Here is a 23,453-nt window from a genome sequence, read left to right as displayed (position 1 = left end):
CAGCAAATAATACTAGTAGATGACAGAGAAAAACAGAATCTTCGGTATTAGATAACAATACAAAAATCAGTGTCCAAAGTTTTTGTACAGAAAGAGAAGGAAAAATATGAATGTCTGCAATGGTGCCATGAGAATTCATTCAAAAAGACATTTTTCATGGTCTCTAGATATGAAAAATCTGGAGGAGAGCTAAGTGCATAAATGCATATGTAATTCCCAAAGGTCTTTCCTCACTCTTTCACACAACATCCTAAAGTCACCACTTGGTATTAAGATCCAGTGATATTCAATTGAAGCTCCAACTTAACACCAGGTTGTAACAAGCTCTCAATCTCTTTTTGCAGGGTCTATTCCCACAGGTGATTAGAAAAGTGTCTAAGCTTGTTTAATATGTAATTAGAAAGATAACATAATTTAAAAGCTCATTTGGAGATCTGAAAAGCTGAGCGTACTTTAGAGACAGCTGACAGGACATGAAATAGAATGCCAGTCCCACATAGCCGGAGCTCTCTCAGCTGTACATCCACAACCGCAGCCATATAACAAATGAAAACACTTAAAAAACATTTTCAAAAAGAAAATGAGTTGTTCAGAATTCTATACATAGAATTAGAACACTGGTAGTTCTTAAAAACCTTTGGAGAAGTTCTTTTTGGGAGTTTTGAAAGGACCTGATTGTAAATCGGCGAAAGATGATGTCGCAGACCACCCCCCCGTTCAGAGATGGCTTCTCTACTTTGACATGGATGACTTCTTTCTCTTCATCTCTACATAGCAGTAACCAAACAGCCACTTAACAAGCGCATGGCTCAGCACAGGAGAGCCAATTCCTCAGGACAGGATTGGGCAGTCTTGCTTCATCTTAAGGAAGAGGGGCACTCATTTCAGGACACCAATGTTCAGATTTTGGACAGGGAGGACAGATGGTTTGAGAGAGGAGTGAAAGAAGCCATCCATGTCAAACTAGAGAAGCCATCTCTGAACGGGGGGCTGGTCATCATCTTTCACCGATTTACTATCAGGTCCTTTCAAAACTCCCGAAAAGTACTACTCAGCAGATTGACTCATGCGAGGTGAAACGTCTTCAAAGAACTTTCTTAAAATAGAGTGGATTGATTTAAACAACTTTAGACAGAAGGTGAATGATGACTAGTGAGACTAGTCTTTTTGTTATCTTGTTTCAAAACCTGGACATCCTATGTAATTGGTTGTTTCGACCTTCTTAACGCATGGAACAAACAAGAAATCAGTGTTTTAGGTCACTGTACTCAGGTGTACAAAGTCAGCAGCCTTCTACTTTGGTATCTGGTGACGCATTTAGCCACGTAGTTATAAAATGTTTTATTAATGTAAAACAGCACTTTGTGTCTGAGCATATAATGCATGTAATCTACTGGATCCTGACAGAGAACAGATCTCCTTGAGCCACTCAGCAGGTTATCACTAACAAGAACTGTCCATAGTCCACTTCTGATATCCCTCCAGCACGAGCTCATCTGGACACAATCAGGGATTCAGTAGCAGCCAGTTAGTCAGCCAGCAGAGCCCACAACAAAAGCTCAGCCTCACCCACGGGTGCTGACACAGCCCGAGCTGGCCTTCTGATGGATAGAGGAAGAGAAGTACAGGATGTGGAGACCGGCCTAATGTAGGTGCTAAAGTTATCAAAACTTCCTCTTCACCAGGAGCACAGCATTCCAAAACAAACTCCATCAAAGATGCATTGTGTTAAAACTGGGACACTGAAAACTAGCAAATTACCAACATGAAAGAGGAAAACATCACAGTTCTTTGCTACAGTATGAGGTATGTTTTGCTGTCTGTCTCACTAACTAATGATGTAGTTATCTCCATCATCATTTTCCAGTCATCTCTTCATCATTTCAGAGTACGTGTGGAGTTGCCTTGCTTTTCTACACCGAGTGTTGAGTCAGTAATCATGGCAGCAATCAAAATCTTTTTTTTTTTTTGCATGTCTGCCAACACTGACATCGTTCAAAGGTTTGAGGTCACTTAGAAATGCTCTTATTTTTGAAATAAAAGCAGTTTTTTTCATCAAAGATAACATTAAATGAATCAGAAATCCAGTCTAGACATTGTTAACGTGTTAAATGACTATTCTAGCTGGAAATGGCTAATTTTTAATGGAATATCTCCATAGGGGTATAAAGGAACATTTCCAGCAACCATCACTCCTGTGTTCTAATGCTACATTGTATTAGCTCAGGCATGTCCAAAGTCTGGCCCGGGGGCCAATAACGGCCTGCGGTAGGATTTCATACGGCCCGCAACTTCGGTCTTATAATGTATTATTTATGGCCCGCTAGCATTGTCTAACAGAATAAATAAATCACAAAACTTTAAAAGCACGACTTTAATGCTATCTGGCTCTGTATCCTTGGCAAACCTGTCTCTGACTCTCTGCTCATTGCTGCAATGGCGACTGCAAAGAAAAGGAGGAAAGTTGATAGTGAGGGCCGCCGCTTTCAGGAAAGATGGGAATTACAGTACTTCTTCACCGAAGATTGAGGCAATTGCGTTTGTCTTATTTGTCAAGAGACTGTTGCCTTGTTTAAAGATTTTAACATAAAGAGACACTACCAAACTAAACATGCTAACACATACGACAAGCCAACAGGGAGTGACCGCGCTGAAAAAGTGAAGCAACTCCAAGCTGCTCTGGCATCACAACAGCGATTCTTCACGCGGGCCTGTGAGTCAAAGGAAAGTATCACCAAAGCAAGCTACGAAGTGGCCATGTTAATAGCTAAACATGGCAAACCTTTTACTGAAGGTGCATTTATCAAAGACTGTGTCATGAAAATGGTGGAGAACGTTTGCCCCAAGAAGAAGCAAGAATTTATGAAGGTTTGCCTGGCACGTAACACTGTGTCACGGAGAGTCGAGGACATATCAGATATTCAGAGACAACTGGGGGAAAGGGGATTGGCTTTTGATTATTTCTCATTAGCCTGCGACAAAAGCACCGATGCATCTGACACTGCACAGCTCTTGATTTTTTTTAAGAGGAGTTGACGACAACATGAACGTAACAAAGGAGCTGCTTGACCTCCAAAGCCTTAAAGGCCAAACCAGAGGAACGGATTTTTTCGTTTCTGTTTGTGAAGCTGTTGATGATCTGAAACTGCCATGGAGTAAAGTTTCTGGGATCATTACCGATGGTGCGCCTGCCATGGCTGGTGAGCGAAGTGGATTGTCCACACTGATCTGCAATAAAGTCAGCGAAGAAGGAGGTAACGCTATTAAACTTCACTGCATAATTCACCAGCAGGCTCTCTGCACCAAACATCTCAAATTTGATCACGTTATGAAACCAGTGGTAAAGGCAATCAATTCTATTCGCTCTAAAGCTCTACACCACTGACAGTTTCAGCAGTTCTTACTTGATATTCAGGCTGAATACGGAGACGTAATATATCACAATGATGTGAGGTGGCTAAGTCGGGGATCTGCAATGCAGCGATTTTTCTCTCTCAGAGAGGAAATTGGACGTTTTTTGGGTGAAAAGGGGCAACCGATGGAAGAACTGTCCGATCCTGTATGGCTGGCAGATTTGGCTTTTTTGGTTGACCTAACGAAGCATCTGAATGTGCTGAATGTTAATCTGCAAGGACAAGATGCAGTTGTGAGCCAGCTGTATGCTCACATCAAGGCATTTGGAACCAAGCTGCAACTTTTCCAGAGACACTTGTCCCAAATGGAGCCCTGCATCGCGCACTTCCCAGCTTTGAAAGAGGTCATCGACAGTTTCCCACAGGACAACATCGGTGCACAAATGATGAGTTATGCAACAGCTGTCGCATCTCTTTCTATGGAATTTAACAAACGCTTTTGGGATTTTGCAGTTATTGGAAAGGACATGTTGCTTTTCTCTTCTCCCTTCTCCGTGGACCCTGATGATGCTCCTCCACAGCTGCAGCTGGAGCTCATTGAGCTGCAGTGTGATGATGAGCTGCACGGTAAGCACCAGCAGCTTTCTCTTGTTGACTTTTATGGGCAGCTGGATAAAGGCAGGTTTCCAGAAATGCGAATATTTGCCAAGAAAATGCTGAGCTTATTCGGCTCCACATATTTGTGTGAGCAGACATTCTCTGTCATGAACTTAAACAAGAACAGACTGAGGTCAAGACTAAGTGACTCCCACTTACGTGACATTTTACGCATCTCAACCACTTCCCTCAAACCAGACCTGGCCTCTTTACTGAAATACAAATCTCAGTACCACCCTTCTCATTAGTGTCAGCAAGTTATTAGTTTCTTGAACAATCTGAAATTGAATGTTTTGAACAGTAACATCTGTCACTATTAACAGTGAAAAGCCAGAAGCATACTTATGCACTTGGACTTATGGCACTTTTTTTTTTATTTTATTACACATCTTGAATAAGATTTGGTTATAACTAATGTTGTGTACCTGTAGATGTGACACAGACTATTACTCTCTGAAAGATCTTGTAAAAGAAAAGGGAAAAATTCACTTGTTTTAAACTTTAATGATAACAGACAACTTTGCATTACATATAACTCCTGTTTAAAATGTTCATGAGGCAAAGATATTTATCAAACTCATGGAAATTTAAGGTATTGCATACAGTTCAATGTTATCTGACTCTCCAGATATGAATTAAAGGCAGAATTGTGTTTTTAGAGTTGTTCACGCCTGCCTGAGTGGCTTATCTTTGGTTACACTGCCATTTGAAAAATAAAGAGAATTGTGACAATGAAAATTGTTTTATAATAGTATACATTTGCATGTAACTTTTGTGCTTAAAAAAACATCAAAAGGAACTACTGGCCCCCGGGCATCTTCACTTTATCAAATCTGGCCCTCTTTGCAAAAAGTTTGGACACCCCTGTATTAGCTAATGGTGTTGAAAGGCTAATTGATGATTAGAAAACCCTTGTGAAATTATGTTAGCACATGGATAAAAGTGTGAGTTTTCATGAAAAGCATGAAACTGTCTGGGTGACCCCAAACTTTGGAACAGAAGTGTACCTAAGTGTTAAGTTAGACTTCATTTGTTATTAGCAATGGCACTATAATAAGATTTATGTCACTCAAGAGTGTATTTAGATAGCAAATGACAAGTATATTATTGATACAAGTTATGCCATTTTACAGAGGTACTTTTGGTAATTGCATATAATGAGGGACAATTATGACTTGACTTTTTTCTTCGATATATTGTTGCAGTCAGCTGTACTTGAGGCCTTCTCTGACCATCGGCTGTATGAATGGATCTAACGCTTCACCTCAGGCAATCAACACATCCCAGTAATGTCACTGCTAACCCGCGGTGTAAATAAATAATGCAGTGTGTAAGCTTCGTCAAAATCTCCGGTGGCCCATACAGGAAAATACGGGCCACCAACTCCTGCCAAATCTAAATTTCTGGTAGCCCGTACAAAAAACTAGTGGCCCGTACTTCACATTGTTTACATAAAATAAAAAAAATAAATATAACTTCTCAGGAAGTCAGTTTCTTTTAATGAGCTCTTCTCTTACAACCTGCTTACCATTAGAATCGAAATAATCAGTCTCTCATTACAAAAAAAAACAAAAAAAAACAGTCTCTATTCATCTTTACAATCACAACTTAGTTGAACTAGATGTCCATCTACTTCAACATCTTCAAATTGTGCCAGTCTCTTGAGCCCAGCAACGACATCTTCCTCAGTCATTTCTGGGTCGAAATCATCCAGAAACCCCTCATCACCAACATCCTCCATGCCTTCCTCTTGCCATTGAACTTCCTCTTCCTCATCCTCCTCCTCATCAATATCTTCCTGAGCAGCTTCCTGCTGCTGGACTTCTGCTTCCTGCTGCTGGTCTTCTGCTTCCAGCTGCTGGTCTGGTGCTTCCTGAGTCACAGTTGCACTTGGCAGACTGTGTGTTGCCAACTCCTCAGTAAGGAAAGTCACTAGAAGTCGTTTAATGACGTCATCGCCTAATTTGCATATTTCCCAGTTTGCATGTAATTGTAATCAACATTGTGGAAGAGACCAAAGTATAAAACACCCAAAATATGTTTTTGTACTAGAGGCTAAATGCTGTGGTTTATTTTAGTATGACAGAGTAGAAACATTTTCATTTATATCCCGCTCCGTAAGTCTGGATGGGATCTGTAGTGACTTTGTGCATGCGCGATTCATCTGCCGTCTGGCCGCGGAGTGATGTGTCCTCTAATCAGACACGGGTGTTGTGTTGGTTATTCAGGAAGAAGGAGTCATATGAACCAGTTAATCACTTTACTGAACTTGTAGCAGTGAGCACATACAGACATAACGTAGCATGGTAGAAAAAGGCTCTCTCTCCTGCCACTTCTTCTACGCAGTATATACACTTACACTCTCTCCTAGCGCCCTCACCGGTCACCTCTGGTAGTGTCACAATATAACTGCTATTGCATGTGTCTGTAAACACAACATCTCCTGTGACTCAGAAAGAATACTTCTTTGTATGAACAATCTTTAACTGAAGTAGAATTAGCATTACTGTATTTTTAACTGTTATTCAATGCAAACCAAAATAATATTTTTTTTCATTTATATAAAACACACTTTGGAAAGTAGCAGTACTGTATGTCGAATATTCCCAAACTCAAATGAAATACTGTATCCACATAATGTATTACCTTTAGCAATGGAATAAGATCTGACTTCATACAGTTTATATAACAAACATATATTCTTCCGGCATTTCCAAATAACCCTACTAACTTATAAGACTAACTGAAAATGTGACTTATAAACTCAAGATGTAGCAACTGAAATTAAAATTACTGTCACCTAATCAACTTAGTTTTACTTTCGGCTTGGAGCTACTTCATTACATAATCTTTTGTCCAAGCTGGTTTCTGTCTGTCTCTGTGAGTAGTTTGTCTTGTCATATTCTTAGCTGGGCTACTGGTCTTTTCAGTACCAGCTCTCTGTCCTTCCTCTGTGCCGTCTGGGCAGAGAGAAAGGCGTGCTGCATTCCACTTTTTCCCGTCACTCAGTACAAAGGTGCTCAGTCCTGTCTGTTGCTCCACAGACATCGGGTCAGTGTACTGTCTCTCTCCTTTTCCCACACGTAAAGGCTTGCACACCCGGACCTTGGGAGTTTTTGCACCTCGTTTCTTGTCTGTGTAGCGTTTGCTTTTTTTCTGTTGTATGGCAACTCTGGTTGCAACGTTTGCATATGTGCCGCTGTCTGTTGGTGGTAGCAGAACATTCAATTTTGTCCACATCGGTCGTCCTCTCAGAAGCTGGAAAGGGGATTCACCTGTCGTTGCATGAGCAGTTGCTCTGTAGCTCTGCAGCATTTCAGTGACTGCTGGTTTCCATGGGCGTTGAGCTACCTGAGCCACTTGAACACAGTCCTTAAGCACTCTATTAAAGCGTTCCACACATCCGTTTGCTTGAGGATGGTAAACACTTGTCCTGATGTGCTTGATGCCCCTCTCTTTGAGAAACGCAGTGAAGGCAGAGGACGTGAACTGTGGGCCATTATCGGTTGTAATGGCACAGGGATTCCCTTCACGTGCAAAGATGGAAGCCAGGAACATTATGACAGTGTTTGCAGTTGCAGATGAAGTAAAGGCAACTTCTGGCCATTTACTGAAATAGTCAATGAGAGTAATGGCGAATCTGCAGTCATAGGTCCCCAGTTCAAAAGGACCAACAATATCTACAGCCACATGTGGAAAAGGGCCCCCTGGAAATTCCACAGGCTGCATTGGGGCCGCAGGCATTTTGGCTGTTTTGTCACAAGACTGGCAGATTGTGCAGGCCGACAAAACTGTGTGAACCACATCATCCATGCGTGGCCACCAGTAGAGTTCTCTGAGGCGTTGTTTCGTTTGAACCACGCCCTGGTGCCCTTCATGTGCCAGCTGAACAATCCTCTGTTGAAGAGACTTAGGCACCACCAGGCAAGTTCCACAGAAAATCAGCGGCGCCTCAACAGCAAGTTCATGTCGCACCAGGAAGTAAGGCTGCACATCACCTGGAAGAGCTTTTTATGAATTAGGCCATCCGGACTGAATGACTCGTCACAGCTTTGTAAGTTCAGGACAGTCCTCACATTCAGCTTTAAAATCTGTAAGTGGCAGTGCCATATGGAGAGGAGAAATCTCAGCTATCTCTGTGAATAATTCTTGCTCAGCTTCTGCAGCAGTGTTGGAGGTAGCGAGGGGAACACGTGAAAGACAGTCTGCCATTACATTCTGTGTACCCGGGCGGTACTGCACATCATATTGAAAACACATCAGTCTCGCTAACCGCCTGGCGATTCTCATGCCAGCTCTGTTCATGCCTTTGGTGTTGAGAAGGGTGGTGAGAGCTTGATGGTCGGTTCTGAGTGTGAATCTGTGTCCCCACACATAAGTACGCCAACGTTCCACAGCCCAAACGCAAGCTAGGACCTCTCTTTCAGTCGTAGAATATTTCCTCTCTGCAGCTGACAGTGTACGAGAAGCAAAGGCAACGATGCATTCATTGTTGTCTGGATGTAGCTGCGTCAGGACAGCTCCTAACCCATAGTCTGAGGCATCTGTCGTGATGAAGGTAGGAAGCTTTGGGTTATGGATGGCAAGTGCAGGACTCTCAAGAAGCATTGTTTTCAGCTTAGCAAAACTGTTGTCTGCTTCTGCATCCCATTGTAGTTCAGCCTGGGGGTTTATTCTGAGTAGCTGTCATAGTGGCTCGACCAGTGTTGCATAGTTGGGAAGGAACTTGCTGAACCAGGAAGTCAAGCCCAGGAAAGAGCGCAGTGCTGCCATGTCTTTTGGTGCAGGAGCCTCAGCGATGGCAGTCAGGTGATCTTGGGCTCGGGCGCAGACCTTCCTTTGAAACAACATGTCCGAGGAAAGGAATGCTGGTCTGACCAAATGAGCTTTTGTTAAAGTTTATCTGAAGTCCGGCATTTATCAGCCTCTGCAGAACAGCTTGTAGGTGTCGATCGTGCATTTCTTTTGACTCACCATAGATTATGATGTCATCCAAGTAGTTTTGAACTCCTGGTAAGTCCTTCAGGATCGTCTGCATCATTTTCTGGAAAGCAGATGGCGCTGATGCCAGGCCAAAGGGTACACGTGTGTACCTGAAGACACCATCATGTGTTATGAATGCAGTGAGATGCCGGCTGTCAGGGTGTAAAGGCAGTTGGTGGTAAGCGGAACTCAGGTCAATTTGGCTGTAGTGTGTAGCACCAGCCAACTCAGCAAAAATGTCCTCCATATGAGGGAGAGGATAACAGTCCATGATCACACTTTTATTGGGCGTACGCAAATCCACACACAGCCGTGGTCCTCCACCACGTTTCCGTGCCACAACCAAGGGACTCACCCATTCAGACGCATCCACACGTTCTATGATGCCAGCTTGAAGTAGGCGATTGAGCTCTGCCGACACCTCCTTACGTATGCTCAGTGGTAGGCGTCTCAACTTTTGACGTACTGGCTGCACAGTGTTGTCCACTTGTACTTTGTGGATGAACCCTTTCACACATCCAAGCTGCTGCGGTGGGGTCACATCAACAATTTGTAATGCTGTGTTTTGATTGTCATTAGCAGCTGTATTTGAATCAGTCTCTGCACTGTAGTTCACCTTGCCCCCAATAATGTTGACATTGAGTGCTTTAATCAAGTCCAGACCTAGCAAAGGTGATCCAGCTTTAACAATGTGGAATGAGGCTGGAACTCTGCTTTCTTGCCCTGCTATGGCTGCTGTTGCTGGCAGGCAACCAACAACAGGCACTTCACGTTTAGCATAAGTGACCAGTTTGACTTGAGGTTCAGTCAGCGAGCAGTCTGCAAAATACTGTCTGTACATTGTCTCTGGCAGGATAGATACGGATGCTCCAGTATCAACAATCAACTCCAGGACATGAAAGTTTTCTTTAGGGGCTTCAATGTGGACATTGCAGGTAACTTTGTCAAAGGTTGCTGCCGTAAATTTCACATCCTTCACCTGCAGTATGGCTAGTTCTGGAACAACAACCTCTCTTATTTCACTAGCAGCAGAGTTACAAACTTTGGTGAAATGTCCCTTTTTACTGCATTTATTACAGTTTACTGAAACAGCTGGACAGTTTGTATCATTAGCCAAGTGCTTTTTGGAGCCACATCTGAAGCACTTGCGTTGTTGCTGGTTTCCATTCCTCTTTTTATCCCGTTCAGGAGCTGGGGCTGTAGCTGCGCGAGCTCCTCTCTGTCCTTGGAAACGCGCCCTTGACGCGCCGACAGCTTGCACTGGCGCAGTCGGGACTGTCGTAGTTGAAGAAAGCAGTGTAGCATTTTTAACCGCTGCCTCCACCTGGCATGCGATTGTAAGAGCTTTCTCCAGCGTGAGGTCATCCTCCAACAGCAACTTGTCTCTCACAGCCGTGAGATAAGCATTAGAAATCAGCTGATCACGTATCATCTCCTGCTCCATCAGTCCAAACTCACACGGTGAAGCTAACGCTCTCAAAGCCGCCACATACTGTAATGCCGATTCATCCGCTCGTTGAATGTGTTGTCTGAAAGTATGTCTGCAGGCTACGACGTTTACTTTAGGAACAAAGTGCTTAACGAGGGCAGCCATAGCCTCGTCATACGTCGTACCTTGTGCTGGCAAAGTGTAGAAAAGTCTTTGTCCCTCCGGACCCAAGCAATGAAGAAGCACTGCTCGTCGTCTTGCATCTGGCCAGGCGTCCCCTCTGGCGTTAATGACGAGCATATAGTTGTCGAAGAGTTTCCGCCATGTCTCAAAAGGTATCGGTGGCTCACCCGCATGTGGAAGGAACGGCGGTGGACTCGGTACAGAAGCGCTCATCCTCGTCGCCAATTTGTTGTGTCGGTTATTCAGGAAGAAGGAGTCATATGAACCAGTTAATCACTTTACTGAACTTGTAGCAGTGAGCACATACAAACATAACATAGCATGGTAGAAAAAGGCTCTCTCTCCCGCCACTTCTTCTACGCAGTATATACACTTACACTCTCTCCTAGCTCCCTCACCGGTCACCTCTGGTAGTGTCACAATATAACTGCTATTGCATGTGTCTGTAAACACAACAATGGGGACTGCTGCGGGGTTACTGGACTGACAGCCTGTGCTTTGGGAGGGGGAGAAGCTCACAGCAGCACCTGCTGCTCGTTGAAAACAGTTACTGCAAAATGATCCGAGTTTTCCTATCAGAGTCTCCAAAACGGCAGAAAAAGTCGCTAGATTTGTCGCTAGTCGCTTTTGACCAAAAAAAAAGTTGCTAGGACGCTTTGGAAAGTCGCTGTGTTGGCAACACTGCCTGCGCAGAACAAAGTTCCTGTTCGCCCCCCGACCGTGGTCAGGTAGCACAGGGGAGGACAGTTCTCCATGGCCAAAGTTATTGCTGTTATTTCGTGGTTAACCCCCTTCACTTCATCAGCAGCCGTAGAGGCAAAGACACAGGAGCCCGGCCATACCGAAGAACACTGCAGCCTTTATTGTCAATTAACAGTGGCTGAACCGTACAGTCATGCGTGCTAACCCTGCAGCCAGAGCCCTAGAGATATTAAGAGTTGCGACACTCCCATATGGTGCCGTTGTACGCTTTCTTCCGGTCTACTTCCGGGTTGTGGAGGCTTGTTTAGTTCCTAGCACTGCTTCGACAGTGACAGCCACCGTTCATTTGCACTGCAGGTCGTTGAGTATATGTGGAGGTAAGTTGATGAAATGCCTACCTCTTTTGAATTGTCAACTGCCTATATTTTATCAGAGGCTCTTTATGATTCATATGCTGAGCTTTATTTGTATTTGCGCAGCATAATTATATATATTTTTTATCTTGGTGGACGACCGAATTTCTGCTACTTTTTTTAGCTCGACTCTGCTCGACTCTGCTCTTAGCTGTGAAATCATCTCCAGGGATATATTGACGGATTAATTGTTGATGAGTCGCTGCATCTTTTTAATTTTAACGTCTTTATATTATATCAGAAGCCCTTTGTAGTGCATACATTTATCTGTATTTGTGAATATTGGCAGATGACCGACTTTCAGACATTGCCATGTGCTCGTTAGCTCTTCTTTGAAATTTATATATTATTATTATAATATGCTACCCGGTGTGAAAAGTGTTGAATCTGTTCTCTCCCTATTTTACTTCATCTACTTTTTAGTGTCCAGGACACACATGAAGAGGATGTCTCCCCACACACAAGTCATTTGATTATTTTTATTATTTCAAAAATTATTGTAAAAAATAACATGTTGTTTCTCCCATTGTCAATAAAACATACCATTTCATTCATCAAAGCATAATGAGTTGTTATTCTTGAATATATATTTTGTGTATGTCTTAAAATGGTTATAGTGAGTCAACTCCTGCCTCATCAGAAGTGGCTGGACACTATCTGCTGAATGGACTGTTGTTACTCTGCTTTTCAATAACTCCCAGACTACGGGTAAGTGAATCAGAGAAATATAGACATTGTCTGGAAATACAATAATCCAGCTGGGCAAAAATTAACATCTTCAATCATCTTACATTTCTGTGTAAAAGTCGATTTTCCATGCTAACACGAATGTGAAACATTCCCTCCAAAACCCCAAAAGTGTCTTTAATATGTCACCTTACGGCTCAAAATGTAAAACTGACATTTACATGCATACTCCAATGAATTAATAATCAAACAAGTACTTGGAGGTGTGATTTTATTCCTTTTTTACCGTGAAATATAATCGCCTCTCTCAGTCCCATAGAAGGAAATGACAGCGCTGCCTGTTTGGAACTACTCAGGCTTACATGAACCACGTGACCGCCCCGCTGCGAGAGCATGAGTGTCGCAACTCTTACCATCTCTAGGGCTCTGCCTGCAGCTACACACCTTTTTTTTTTCTTTTTTTTTTTAATGTGCAAAAATCTTTATTACTCATGACAGAACAATAATGACACAAATTGTCAGTTGATTCTACAACTTCAGAGCAGGGGTAGGTGACTGAAAGCACAAAGAAGAGTGCAGTCAGTTATGACTTCACTCAACACATCCTCTCTTTTTTTTATTTTTTTTTTTTATTTGAAAGCAGGAAAATGGCACTGATTCTGCCACAGGTTGTCACTTCTTCATGTTAAAGTCTGAAAACCTCCAGGCACTGTTCAGATAATGCATGCAGAGTTCTGACAGCAAAAAAACAAAAGTTAACTGAGGGATGCACTGAATGACTTTTAAAGGCTGACAAAGCCAAAACCAATTCAGAAACTAGAAGACAGTGAAGAACTTGGGATGAGCGCCATACTGCAAGCATACATGTCATGTTTGCAAGACTACAAGACAGTTATAAAGTCTAGAACCAGAGTTTTATCACCGTCAATAATAAATTGGTTTGCCAGTTGATTATAATTGTTTAATATTCAGTTACTAATTTACGTATATATATATTTTTTTTTTTTTTTTTACTAGAAGCTGGTGGTGTTTTGATGAAATAGTCATACAAACTGCAGTAATAACAAGCAACATTACAAGGAGTAATTTTACACAAGTTTAACAGATTAAATACTGTCATCTGAATGAACTGCAGCTATTTTTTCTTTCCTTTTTTTTCTTCATGCATGTAATTTAAAGCACAACTCCGCCACATTTGCTCTTAAGGAAAAAACATTCTGGGGAAACTGTAATAGTGTACCATAACCTAAATGTGTAAACCTTATACAATAAAGTGCTCCTCACGATATCAACAGTGAGATTACACAACCAATGATGATGCATGTTATATTTGAAGAACATACTGCATTAAGAGCAAAACACATCACTAATACAAACTGATGGCTGCAAAACTTTCCTCAAGCTGTCAGCGTTGCCTCTTCAGAATGAAAACTAAATAGCATACTCAAAGATTCGCTAAGAGCACAGACAGTCAGAGAAAGAGTATGTACAATATTGCAAAATGGCAAGCCAGAAGGCACTTTATGATTTGTGTGGGATCAAATTCAAAAGCAAATTTAGCATCTTAGCTGTGAGCACAAAGGACTGGGCGTCACTGCGCTGTTAAAATTAGGATTTTGGAGCCTGTGCAGAAACCTTCTTTCAAGGTCACAAGAAGAGATGCCCAGCATGATTCACATCATGTATGTAGCCAATTCAAATAGCTATGAAGACTACTAAATATGGTGCAACGGTGCAGAAGTACATTGGCTTTTTAAAGTAAAGGGGCCCCATTAAGGTGATTTTACAAAGCTGCTCACATTTATCTCTTCTGGTACCAACTCTGATTTCGATATCATTCGGTAATTACAATACATGTATTTATCTGCCTGTTTTATTCAATAAATACAGCAGTGGACAGCATGTATTCTAGACATTGTGAACGTCGAGCTTATGAGCTATTTAGACAATTCAAATGGATGTGTCTTTAAAAGGATATTCTGAGCAGCTTTGTTGTTAACTAAGAAGTTCACTTTATGGACAGATAACGGGCAACAATGCAGGAACAGCTGCACAGCCGTTGTGCAGTGCAATCTTAGACTGTCCAAACTTAAAGTTACATATAAAGTAGAGCAGCAACAATGAAACAAATAGACTGTCTCCTCAAAATAGCCAAGCATAGCAGTGCTACAGTTCTGTTGTGCATACAAAAAAAGAGATTGCACTGACTTCTGAACAATAAAGCATGTCAGCTATCCAACCCTGCCATGGCTTTGAACAGATTAGAACAATGAGCAGAACAGAAGCAGATGGAGGGAGGCAGGAGAGTGAGATACAAGTGTCCACTATCTCTAGGTGGTTTTGACAAGGTCATAGACGTGAATATGAAAGTCATCATCATATTTGATACAGTAGACAGAGGGCTTGGCTGGGACCTGGTAGATGACCAAGCCTGTTCTCTTCACTCCCTTGTCAGTACACACAACATACTCCACTTGTTTCCCCGCCAGGCTCTCCGTCTCTTCTCCCGGCTTCCTGTCTGCAGGCAACAGGTGCTTGTTTTCTGCTTCAGGCAGAATCCTGAGGTCTCTGTCAGTGTAGTCGTCCCACAGCTGGTACATATAAAGAACGGGGTCCTTTTCATAAGTGATATACACACGTGGAGAAAATTGTTGGTACCCCTCAGTTAAAGAAGGAAAAACCCACAATTCTCACTGAAATCACTTGAAACTCACAAAAGTAACAATAAATAAAAATTTATTGAAAATTAAATAATCAAAATCAGCCATCACTTTTGAATTGTTGATTAACATAATTATTTAAAAAAACAAACTAATGAAATAGGGCTGGACAAAAATGATGGTACCCATAACTTAATATTTTGTTGCACAACCTTTTGAGGCAATCACTGCAATTAAACGATTTCTGTATTTGTCAATGAGCGTTCTGCAGCTGTCAACAGGTATTTTGGCCCACTCCTCATGAGCAAACAGCTCCAGTTGTCTCAGGTTTGATGGGTGTCTTCTCCAAATGGCATGTTTCAGCTCCTTCCACATATGTTCAATGGGATTCAGATCTGGGCTCATAGAAGGCCACTTTAGAATAGTCCAACGCTTTTCTCTCAGCCATTCTTGGGTGTTTTTGGCTGTGTGTTTTGGATCGTTGTCCTGTTGGAAGACCCATGACCTGCGACTGAGACCAAGCTTTCTGACACTAGGCAGCACATTTCTCTCCAGAATGCCTTGATAGTCTTCAGATTTCATCTTACCTTGCACACTTTCAAGACACCCTGTGCCAGATGCAGCAAAGCAGCCCCAAAACATTACTGAGCCTCCTCCATGTTTCACCGTAGGGACAGTGTTCTTTTCTTCGTATGCTTGGTTTTTGAGTCTACGAACATAGAGTTGATGTGCCTTACCAAAAAGCTCCAGTTTGGTCTCATCTGTCCAAAGGACATTCTCCCAGAAGCTTTGTGGCTTGTCAACATGCATTTTTGCAAATTCCAGTCTGGCTTTTTTATGAGTTTTTTTCAGCAGTGGTGTCCTCCTTGGTCGTCTCCCATGAAGTCCACTTTGGCTCAAACAACGACGAATGGTGCGATCTGACACTGATGTACCTTGGCCTTGGAGTTCACCTTTAATTTCTTTGGAGGTTGCTCTGGGCTCTTTGGATACAATTCGAACGATCCGTCTCGTCAATTTGTCATCAATTTTCCTCTTGCGGCCACGTCCAGGGAGGTTGGCTACTGTCCCGTGGGTCTTGAACTTCTGAATAATATGAGCCACTGTTGTCACAGGAACTTCAAGCTGTTTAGAGATGGTCTTATAGCCTTTACCTTTAAGATGTTTGTCTATCATTTTTTTTCGGATGTCCTGGGACAATTCTCTCCTTCGCTTTCTGTTGTCCATGTTCAGTGTGGTACACACCTTTTCACCAAACAGCAGGGTGACTACTTGTCTCCCTTTAAATAGGCAGACTGACTGATTATGAGTTTGGAAACACCTGTGATGTCAATTAAATGACACACCTGAGTTAATCATGTCACTCTGGTCAAATAGTTTTCAATCTTTTATAGAGGTACCATCATTTTTGTCCAGGCCTGTTTCATTAGTTTGTTTTTTTTAAATAATTATGTTAATCAACAATTCAAAAGTAATGGCTGTTTTTGATGATTTAATTTTCAATAAATTTTTATTTATTGTTACTTTTGTGAGTTTCAAGTGATTTCAGTGAGAATTGTGGGTTTTTCCTTCTTTAACTGAGGGGTACCAACAATTTTGTCCACGTGTGTAATACCAGTTGGTCATGATGGGAGCTCTGGAGAGGACCATTCCTCTCCATTCATTCTTCTCTCCATCTTCCTTTTCAAACAAATGCTCCACAGCTTTGCCCACCAGCTCCTCCGCCCCTGGAGGGATCTTGATTTCGTTGTTTACAACTTTTTCTGACAAGATTTGCAGGTTTGATACTCTCTCATCCTTGAAGAGCTCAATGCCATAGATGCAGTCAAAGCCATCATATTTCACCATGAAGAGAGAAGGATTTACACTAAGTCTGTCGAGCACTGTTCCTTTCCATTTGCTCTGGTTGCCCCTCTCACGCCAGTTATGCTGAATGCGGACTCCCAGAATGCAGTTGGGATCCGGGGTTACTGTGTCACTCAGTTCCCCGCTGCTTCGTTTCCTGCCCCTTTTCTTGGACATGCCTCCAGAAATTCACAGGCTACTTTACTCAGATTTCATATCAGTATTGTTCAGTTCATCTGGCAGAGAAACGTTGCCACACACCAACCCGCCTATGCAGCTACACACCTCCTCTCTCTTCCTCAAAACCGACTGCCGTCTCTCTCGCTCGCGCTGCATTCAGGGTCGCTCAGTCTCAGACATCTCGCCCCCCCGCGCACACACACACACGCTGCTCTCTCTCTCTCTCCCTGTCTCATAAGGGAGCCACACACTCTTATAACAAAAGCGAAAGGTTAGAAATCTTTCAATTTATTTATTTATTTATTTATTTATAAAATGCTTGTCGCCCGTCCGGGCGATGAGAAATGTATAAATTGTATCTGTTTATCGCCCGGGCATCGTTCTGGTCGCTTCAGGCGATTTGGCGACCGCGAACCTTACACACTGATAATGTGTTTCCAGCATTCCTACAGAAGATTTGGACATGATCCCAGACTATTGACGGAGTAAAAAGAACCACACCTCACACTTGGAAAACTACTGTCTCTTGCCTTTTTTTTGCCTTCATGTATAACATCTATATCCTGCTAAGCTGAGAAAAAATATTTTAAATCTGGAGGAAAAATATTTCATATGTACAAAATGGTATTACTTGGTTTCCTTTTCACTAACAGGATTGCTTACAAGGTTAATTGTTCCTGAGTGACCTGACATTTAAAGCTGCATGAGGTAGTTTGGAAACCTGGTAGAACTGAGCACATCCTACTGTACAAGAACAATGACTGGAGCTCTTCTCCACCTGAACTGTCAAAGAATAGAAGGTCATGACTGAAGAGAGTACAAAAGTTGGTTTTATATGATTCCACAGCACTGACACTTAAACAGCTGTTTCTCACAGCTATATGACCTGGTATTTATACTAATTTGTGATTGGGAAGGCAGTAGTCAATATCTGAAGCCACAAAATGAAATTCTTCGCTGCTGTTATTCTGTCATGCTCTACCCAGTATGCAAACAAGGACATTCCCACAGAGGACAATAGTCTTGAGATTATAAATGGTTTTTAAATTGCTTTTCATAAGAGTCAACAATATGAATAACGCTCTTTCTTCTCTGCTCTGGAGGATTATTTCAAACAGATGGACAGTCTGACTTCCACTACAGATGAGCTACACCACATTCACTGGTGCACATGTGAAACAAGTATAATATTAGACTCCACTTTAATCCTGTAAAGTCCCTTTATTTTTTTCTTCAAACCACTCTTCGACACAAGTGACCACACACAGCAGGTGTGTTTACCTGGTAACCACTACTAAGGGCTTCATCACATCAGAATGAAAAAAAAAACATGAATTCTCACTACAAAACCGACACTTAAAGTTTGAATATCACTAGATGTGCTTGTAGGACCAAAGTGAATCTCCACAATCCACTTTAACTGTAGTAAACTTTGACATGCAACTGTGTGCTGTTCACAGTAGAAGGCTAACAACATCTGACAATATGGACAGGCAGAATTTGAGGAATTGTATAGTTAATAAGCTGTGTCACACTATCAAAAGGTAGTACAAAAGAGACATTTTTGAGCAGTTAATCAGGTACAACAGCTAGTCAAGAGCGAATGGGAAAAAAATGAATTTGTTCTCCCTTGCGCTAATGAGCTAAATTTGACTAAGACAAGTGTAAGAGTCCCACCTGCGATGCGAATCACAGCCCTCTCCGCTGGGTCCAGGACCTCTGCTGAGGCTGACTTGGAGCGTTTGACCCTGTGGTGTTTGGACAGGTTCCACGGCAGAGTGTCTCCAGGACAGGGGACACTGCTCCTCACTTCATAGGCTTCCTCCAGCAGGGTTCGATCTCTGTGTCTGTCTTTACGGGTCGCCATCACCTACTTCACAGAGAGATTAAAAGATTGAGTTGATATTGATTACATGACGGAGAATGCATGCATGCACATAATCAGAACAAAACCTGCAAACACCGAGAGGCCACATCACCAAGAGGCCTGTCAACAAAAGCTGAACACAAGACTTAATTACATTAGTGACTCCATGATGACACACAAATTCTTTTATTTAAAGATAAAACAAGCATTATAAAGCTGCACACTAAATGTGGAACAACTGGAACGAGTGGAGCAGCAGCTGTCATGCTAATATTCATGGACCTCATGCCCTCCCAAATCTAAATAAACACTCCACAAATTTAACTTCTCCATCCAAGTGCCATGGAAATCATTAAACTAATCTGAGAGGCACCCAAATGATAGTAAGCCAGCTAGTTTCCTTTCTGTGCTATGAGTGACCTCAGTCTTCTAATGTTTAACTCGCATGAAAACACATGGCAAGATAAAACATTAAATACATAATGTTAGAGAGCAATAAAATGCAAAAAGGCAGGGCCGTACACACAGTGTACTCTGTGAAATATTATCAGTGGTGTGTGGAGATGCCTGCAGAGAGAGGCTACATGTCATGACTGTCATAACTGCACTGTATAGATCTTCATCTGCTCATGCAAAAAAGAAGCGTAATGCAGCATTTCTACAAGCATTTATTGAACTGTTATGACAGCTCTGCAGCAGCTGTACAGACTCCAAAGTTTAGAGTCATTTTCCAAAATATTAATGTACTGGTACATATGACAAACAGCATTCTGTATTATGACTGACAATGGTGACACATTTGGAAAGTATGCATGACTCTCCTCCACTTGGAAGGTTAAGAAGTGACAAACATGCTTTATGTTGTGGACAGCCATTCACTATGGGCTCCACTGTGAGTGTGTGTTTAAGCTGAACCTTTGCCTTTTGGGATTAATTTTTACCAGTTAAGAGCAGCATCGGTTATAAGCAGGGACAGAGCTGAACAGAAATCATCTGTGTCACTGGAAAAAAAAACATAATATCCATCCCTACTGTCCCTGGGCAGTTTTAAAATGGTGTAAGGTGCTGAGGGCAAATAAACAATCAAGAAAAGTATCATATTTGCAATATATTTCAGGACTAAGACACTTAAATCAGCTTGTACAGGTATCAGTAAATAGCATGTGGAGCCCAGGATTAAAATCTCCCAGGATAACATGTGCTAATGGTTACTGAGGTGGCAGATGTACAAGCTACACTGATGAACCTCAGCTCAGTCAACACTCTGACTCATCAGCACCCATAAACACTGTCTGTTTAAGTGCCTCATAAAAATGAAGTGACGTTTCCTTGAAGTCATTTTCTCTTGCATCATGCCCATCACTTGAATTTCTGTGACCTTTTATATCCTTAGAGATACTTTAGCTAAACTAGAACAACAAGTTGGAATATGTACGTGTTAATGAACTATTTGAGTGAGGAAATATTTGTATGTTGTGGCAGCGGCACACCCACAGTGAGAGATAACCCTGTTGAGCTCCCTGCAGCCCAGTGATGTTACAGCGGGCGATAGCCATACTGTGACATGTCCTACTGCTGTCACAGCTGATCTGAGGGCAGAGTTCAATGCCTTTGTGAAGTTATCATACTGAACATGTAAATCTTTGCAGCCAGAATTTGGATCACTATGTCATCGCCAAATAGGCTGTCACAAATAAATGGTCTTCAAATAATTAATTTGTTTCAATGCCAACACAGCAAATATTGTCTCTGGAACATTGGTGTTTTTCTTTGACATTCATTCCAGGCTGTCAAATATTGTCAGGCAACAGATAATATGCTCAGTCCTGAAAATGTTCCACAATAATCCTGGAGAGATGGAGCTTGTGTCAGTGGTAAATAGCAGTAAATTTACAATTCAATGTTTAAGTCATATATGTATCCTTTGTGAGAAGAATATGTTTACACATTAGCTTTTCTTAGTTATAGCCTTTTGCATGACAGAGTACACAGCAACAAACAATTTCAGTGCTGATGGATTACAGTTTAAGTGTAGCTCCTTGTGCCCATAAATTCTGTCAAATATCAGTGTGATCATTAGTAACAGGCCCTCACTTCATCCTCTAAGTGATAAAAGTCAGTCTTAAATAATTGATGCTGTCGTTTCCAATTGAACTGTGAAAATGTGTGTTTAGATAATTAGAACAGCTTATTCTCTAATCGAGACAATATATTCAGGAGCCACACTGCACCTAAACGATGCATTAATTTGCACAGTAGGGACTCCTGGGACTTTACATTCCCGGATCTGCTTGCCTAATGCAACAAAAAGACACACTCCAATCAAGCCGGTATAAAACTGGACAACTCTACTGTCACTGCAACCCACCAGATGTTCTACAACTGTGAGATTATTCGCTGTCTTACCTTTAATGCTGAGCTGGATCTGTGCACAAAAGCTTGTCAAGCAGTCATGAACGCCGGTGCTTCACGATACGTCCTGCAGGAAATCGCCAACCAAAACAAATAGAACCGCCAGGACGCCGCGTGTGTAACGGCGCATTGCATGTGTGTGCGTGTGCAGCAGTTGAAACAGACACCCCTTTGACAGGAGGCAGGGCTGCTGGAGAGACGAGAATCCGCAGTCATCTGTGCCGTTCCTCCACCTCCGCTCGCCCTTCCTCGTCCGGCATCCCTCCCTGCATGGCGACACGTCTCAATTCAAAGGTCGTCCAATCAACGTTTAATCTGACGCACCCTCTCTACAAGAAAGTAGCGACAAGCAGGTTTTATACCTTGATTAATCTAGGAAAAGGAGGGCTGCGTGCGTCTTCTCCCGGACGCTCAGTTTGCGCCGCGAACCTGCTTCGTTCCACAGTAAATTGCCGGTGCGTCTTCAGCAGCACAGTCTGGTGCTGCGGTGGAAAAGCTGCATGACTCACAGTTCGATTAGTTTGCCTGCCTGTCTGTCCCGGGCTGAGCGTTGTTGTGTCTGCAGGATAATGCAGAGGGCAGATGTGGAGAAACTGGAAGGCTGTAATGAGCTAAATGAATGGGGAGAGAGAAGGTTATGTGTTACCAGATATTGCATGGCATAATGAGGCAGAAATTACTCCTCTTCCAAAAAGGCCTCGAGTCTCTATGGTGCAATAATCTATTAGATTATGTTTTGGACCATGCAAATGTCAGGCAGCTAATATGTACCATGTATGTGGAGTCCCTCCACATAAAGAGTTGGGTTCTGCTCAAGTTTTTTCCTGTTAAAAGGGTGTTTTCCTAGCCACAGTCGCCTTTGGGCTTGCTCTGGGGGTCAGGCATATGGGTTCTGTAAAGCGTCTTGAGACAATTTGACTGTAATTGGTGCTATATAAATAGAATAGAATTGAATTATTTCAAAAAGTTCTTGGCATCTCCTGGAAACAAAAGGTATAACTCCCATTTTAGAGTATAACTGTATACCAGGGGCTTCAAACTCATTTTAGTTCAGGTACCACATACAGCCAGCCTAGCCGCGCTAGACCCAGGTCTGAAGATGCAAGAGTCTAGGAACTCTCGACAGGGAGGGAGGCGGGCTAAAAGGTTGTCTTTCAAATCACTCTGCAGCAATTGGGTGGGTATACAACCAATCAGCGCAACGAATAAGCTGACATAGTTCCTAGAGCACCGGAAATCAGAGGATGCGGGAGTTCGGTGAGCGATATTTTTTTTCGTAGGATAGATCCCGGAATCTCATAAATATTAATGAGCCGGCTGATGAAGGCGCCTGGTGATTGGCTGGTAATCCAGTGATGAACGCGTTTCGTGATTGGCTGGTAATCTGAGTGATTCGAGGTGAATCTGCGTGCGGAGCCTGTCATGTCAGTCATCTGCTGTTTTTTTTCCTATTATGCATAAGATCATATACTTAAAATCATAAGAAAGAGCACACTGAGGAAAGTTATTATTTTAGTCTTTTTAACGAGAGAGGTCATATAATGGGGGAGAAAAGCGGATAAAAGGGTTAAAAAAAAGTGCACCAGGATTGAACTGAACAGGCATGTGTATTGCAAAGTCAGTAGGCCTATCTTGTCCTTCTTGTGCCCTCCTCTTAGCTCTGACCTGCGTCACAAACAGCAAGCAAAACAAATGGCGGAACTAACAGCCAGCAAACTACAAGTATTTTTTTACCTTCAAAAGTAGCGACAGACTATTACATTTTAACAACTTCAACAAAACCCTGACGTATTTTACGCATCTGTCAACTCAGCCACTGCACGTCACAGTCACTTTAATGTTAGCGGACTCTGTTGAATGGCTAATTTACATAACCACAAACAAATCTCACAATATCACAGTAAATCGAGTTTGTGGGTTTTTTAAATTCATGCCGAATTAAAGAGCTGCTCCTCACCATTCACAAGTGTTTGTTTCATATTCGACATCCTTAATTTTATCGTGTAAATTAGCGTCCGAAATTAAATGGGAACATTTGCAATGGAGTTCGCCAATCAGCTGTTTCCACCACACGCGGTAAAC

General features: G+C 42.3%; 2 protein-coding genes across 6 annotated transcripts in view; both read right to left on the bottom strand.

Moving 5' to 3' along the window:
- The window catches only part of plecb (plectin b), a 214,155-nt gene extending 192,252 nt beyond the window's left edge, over positions 1 to 21,903 (bottom strand). For 2 of the 5 annotated variants that reach the window (XM_051957222.1, XM_051957224.1), the window contains exons 1-2: positions 21,366 to 21,903; positions 18,770 to 18,965 (exon numbers count right to left, since the gene is read on the bottom strand). In XM_051957222.1, the coding sequence (XP_051813182.1) occupies positions 18,770 to 18,959 (190 nt within the window). In that variant the 5' untranslated portion in view covers positions 18,960 to 18,965; positions 21,366 to 21,903. The remainder of the gene's footprint in view (positions 1 to 18,769; positions 18,966 to 21,365) is intronic. The other 3 variants (XM_051957223.1, XM_051957225.1, XM_051957230.1) reach the window with 3 other exon arrangements.
- Positions 13,470 to 17,205, bottom strand: LOC127536548 (spindlin-1-like). The gene is made up of 2 exons (XM_051957279.1): positions 16,679 to 17,205; positions 13,470 to 15,040 (listed from the first exon to the last, which is right to left on the bottom strand). Exons 1-2 carry the CDS (start codon positions 17,087 to 17,089, stop codon positions 14,738 to 14,740), a joined length of 714 nt encoding a protein of 237 aa, XP_051813239.1. The 5' UTR covers positions 17,090 to 17,205; the 3' UTR covers positions 13,470 to 14,737.
- Positions 21,904 to 23,453: the final 1,550 nt, after the last annotated feature.

Source organism: Acanthochromis polyacanthus, chromosome 12, assembly GCF_021347895.1.
Source record: "Acanthochromis polyacanthus isolate Apoly-LR-REF ecotype Palm Island chromosome 12, KAUST_Apoly_ChrSc, whole genome shotgun sequence".
Taxonomy (NCBI): Eukaryota; Metazoa; Chordata; class Actinopteri; family Pomacentridae; genus Acanthochromis; species Acanthochromis polyacanthus.
Note: the sequence above shows the minus strand (reverse complement) of the source record. Positions and strands in the feature narration are given on the sequence as shown.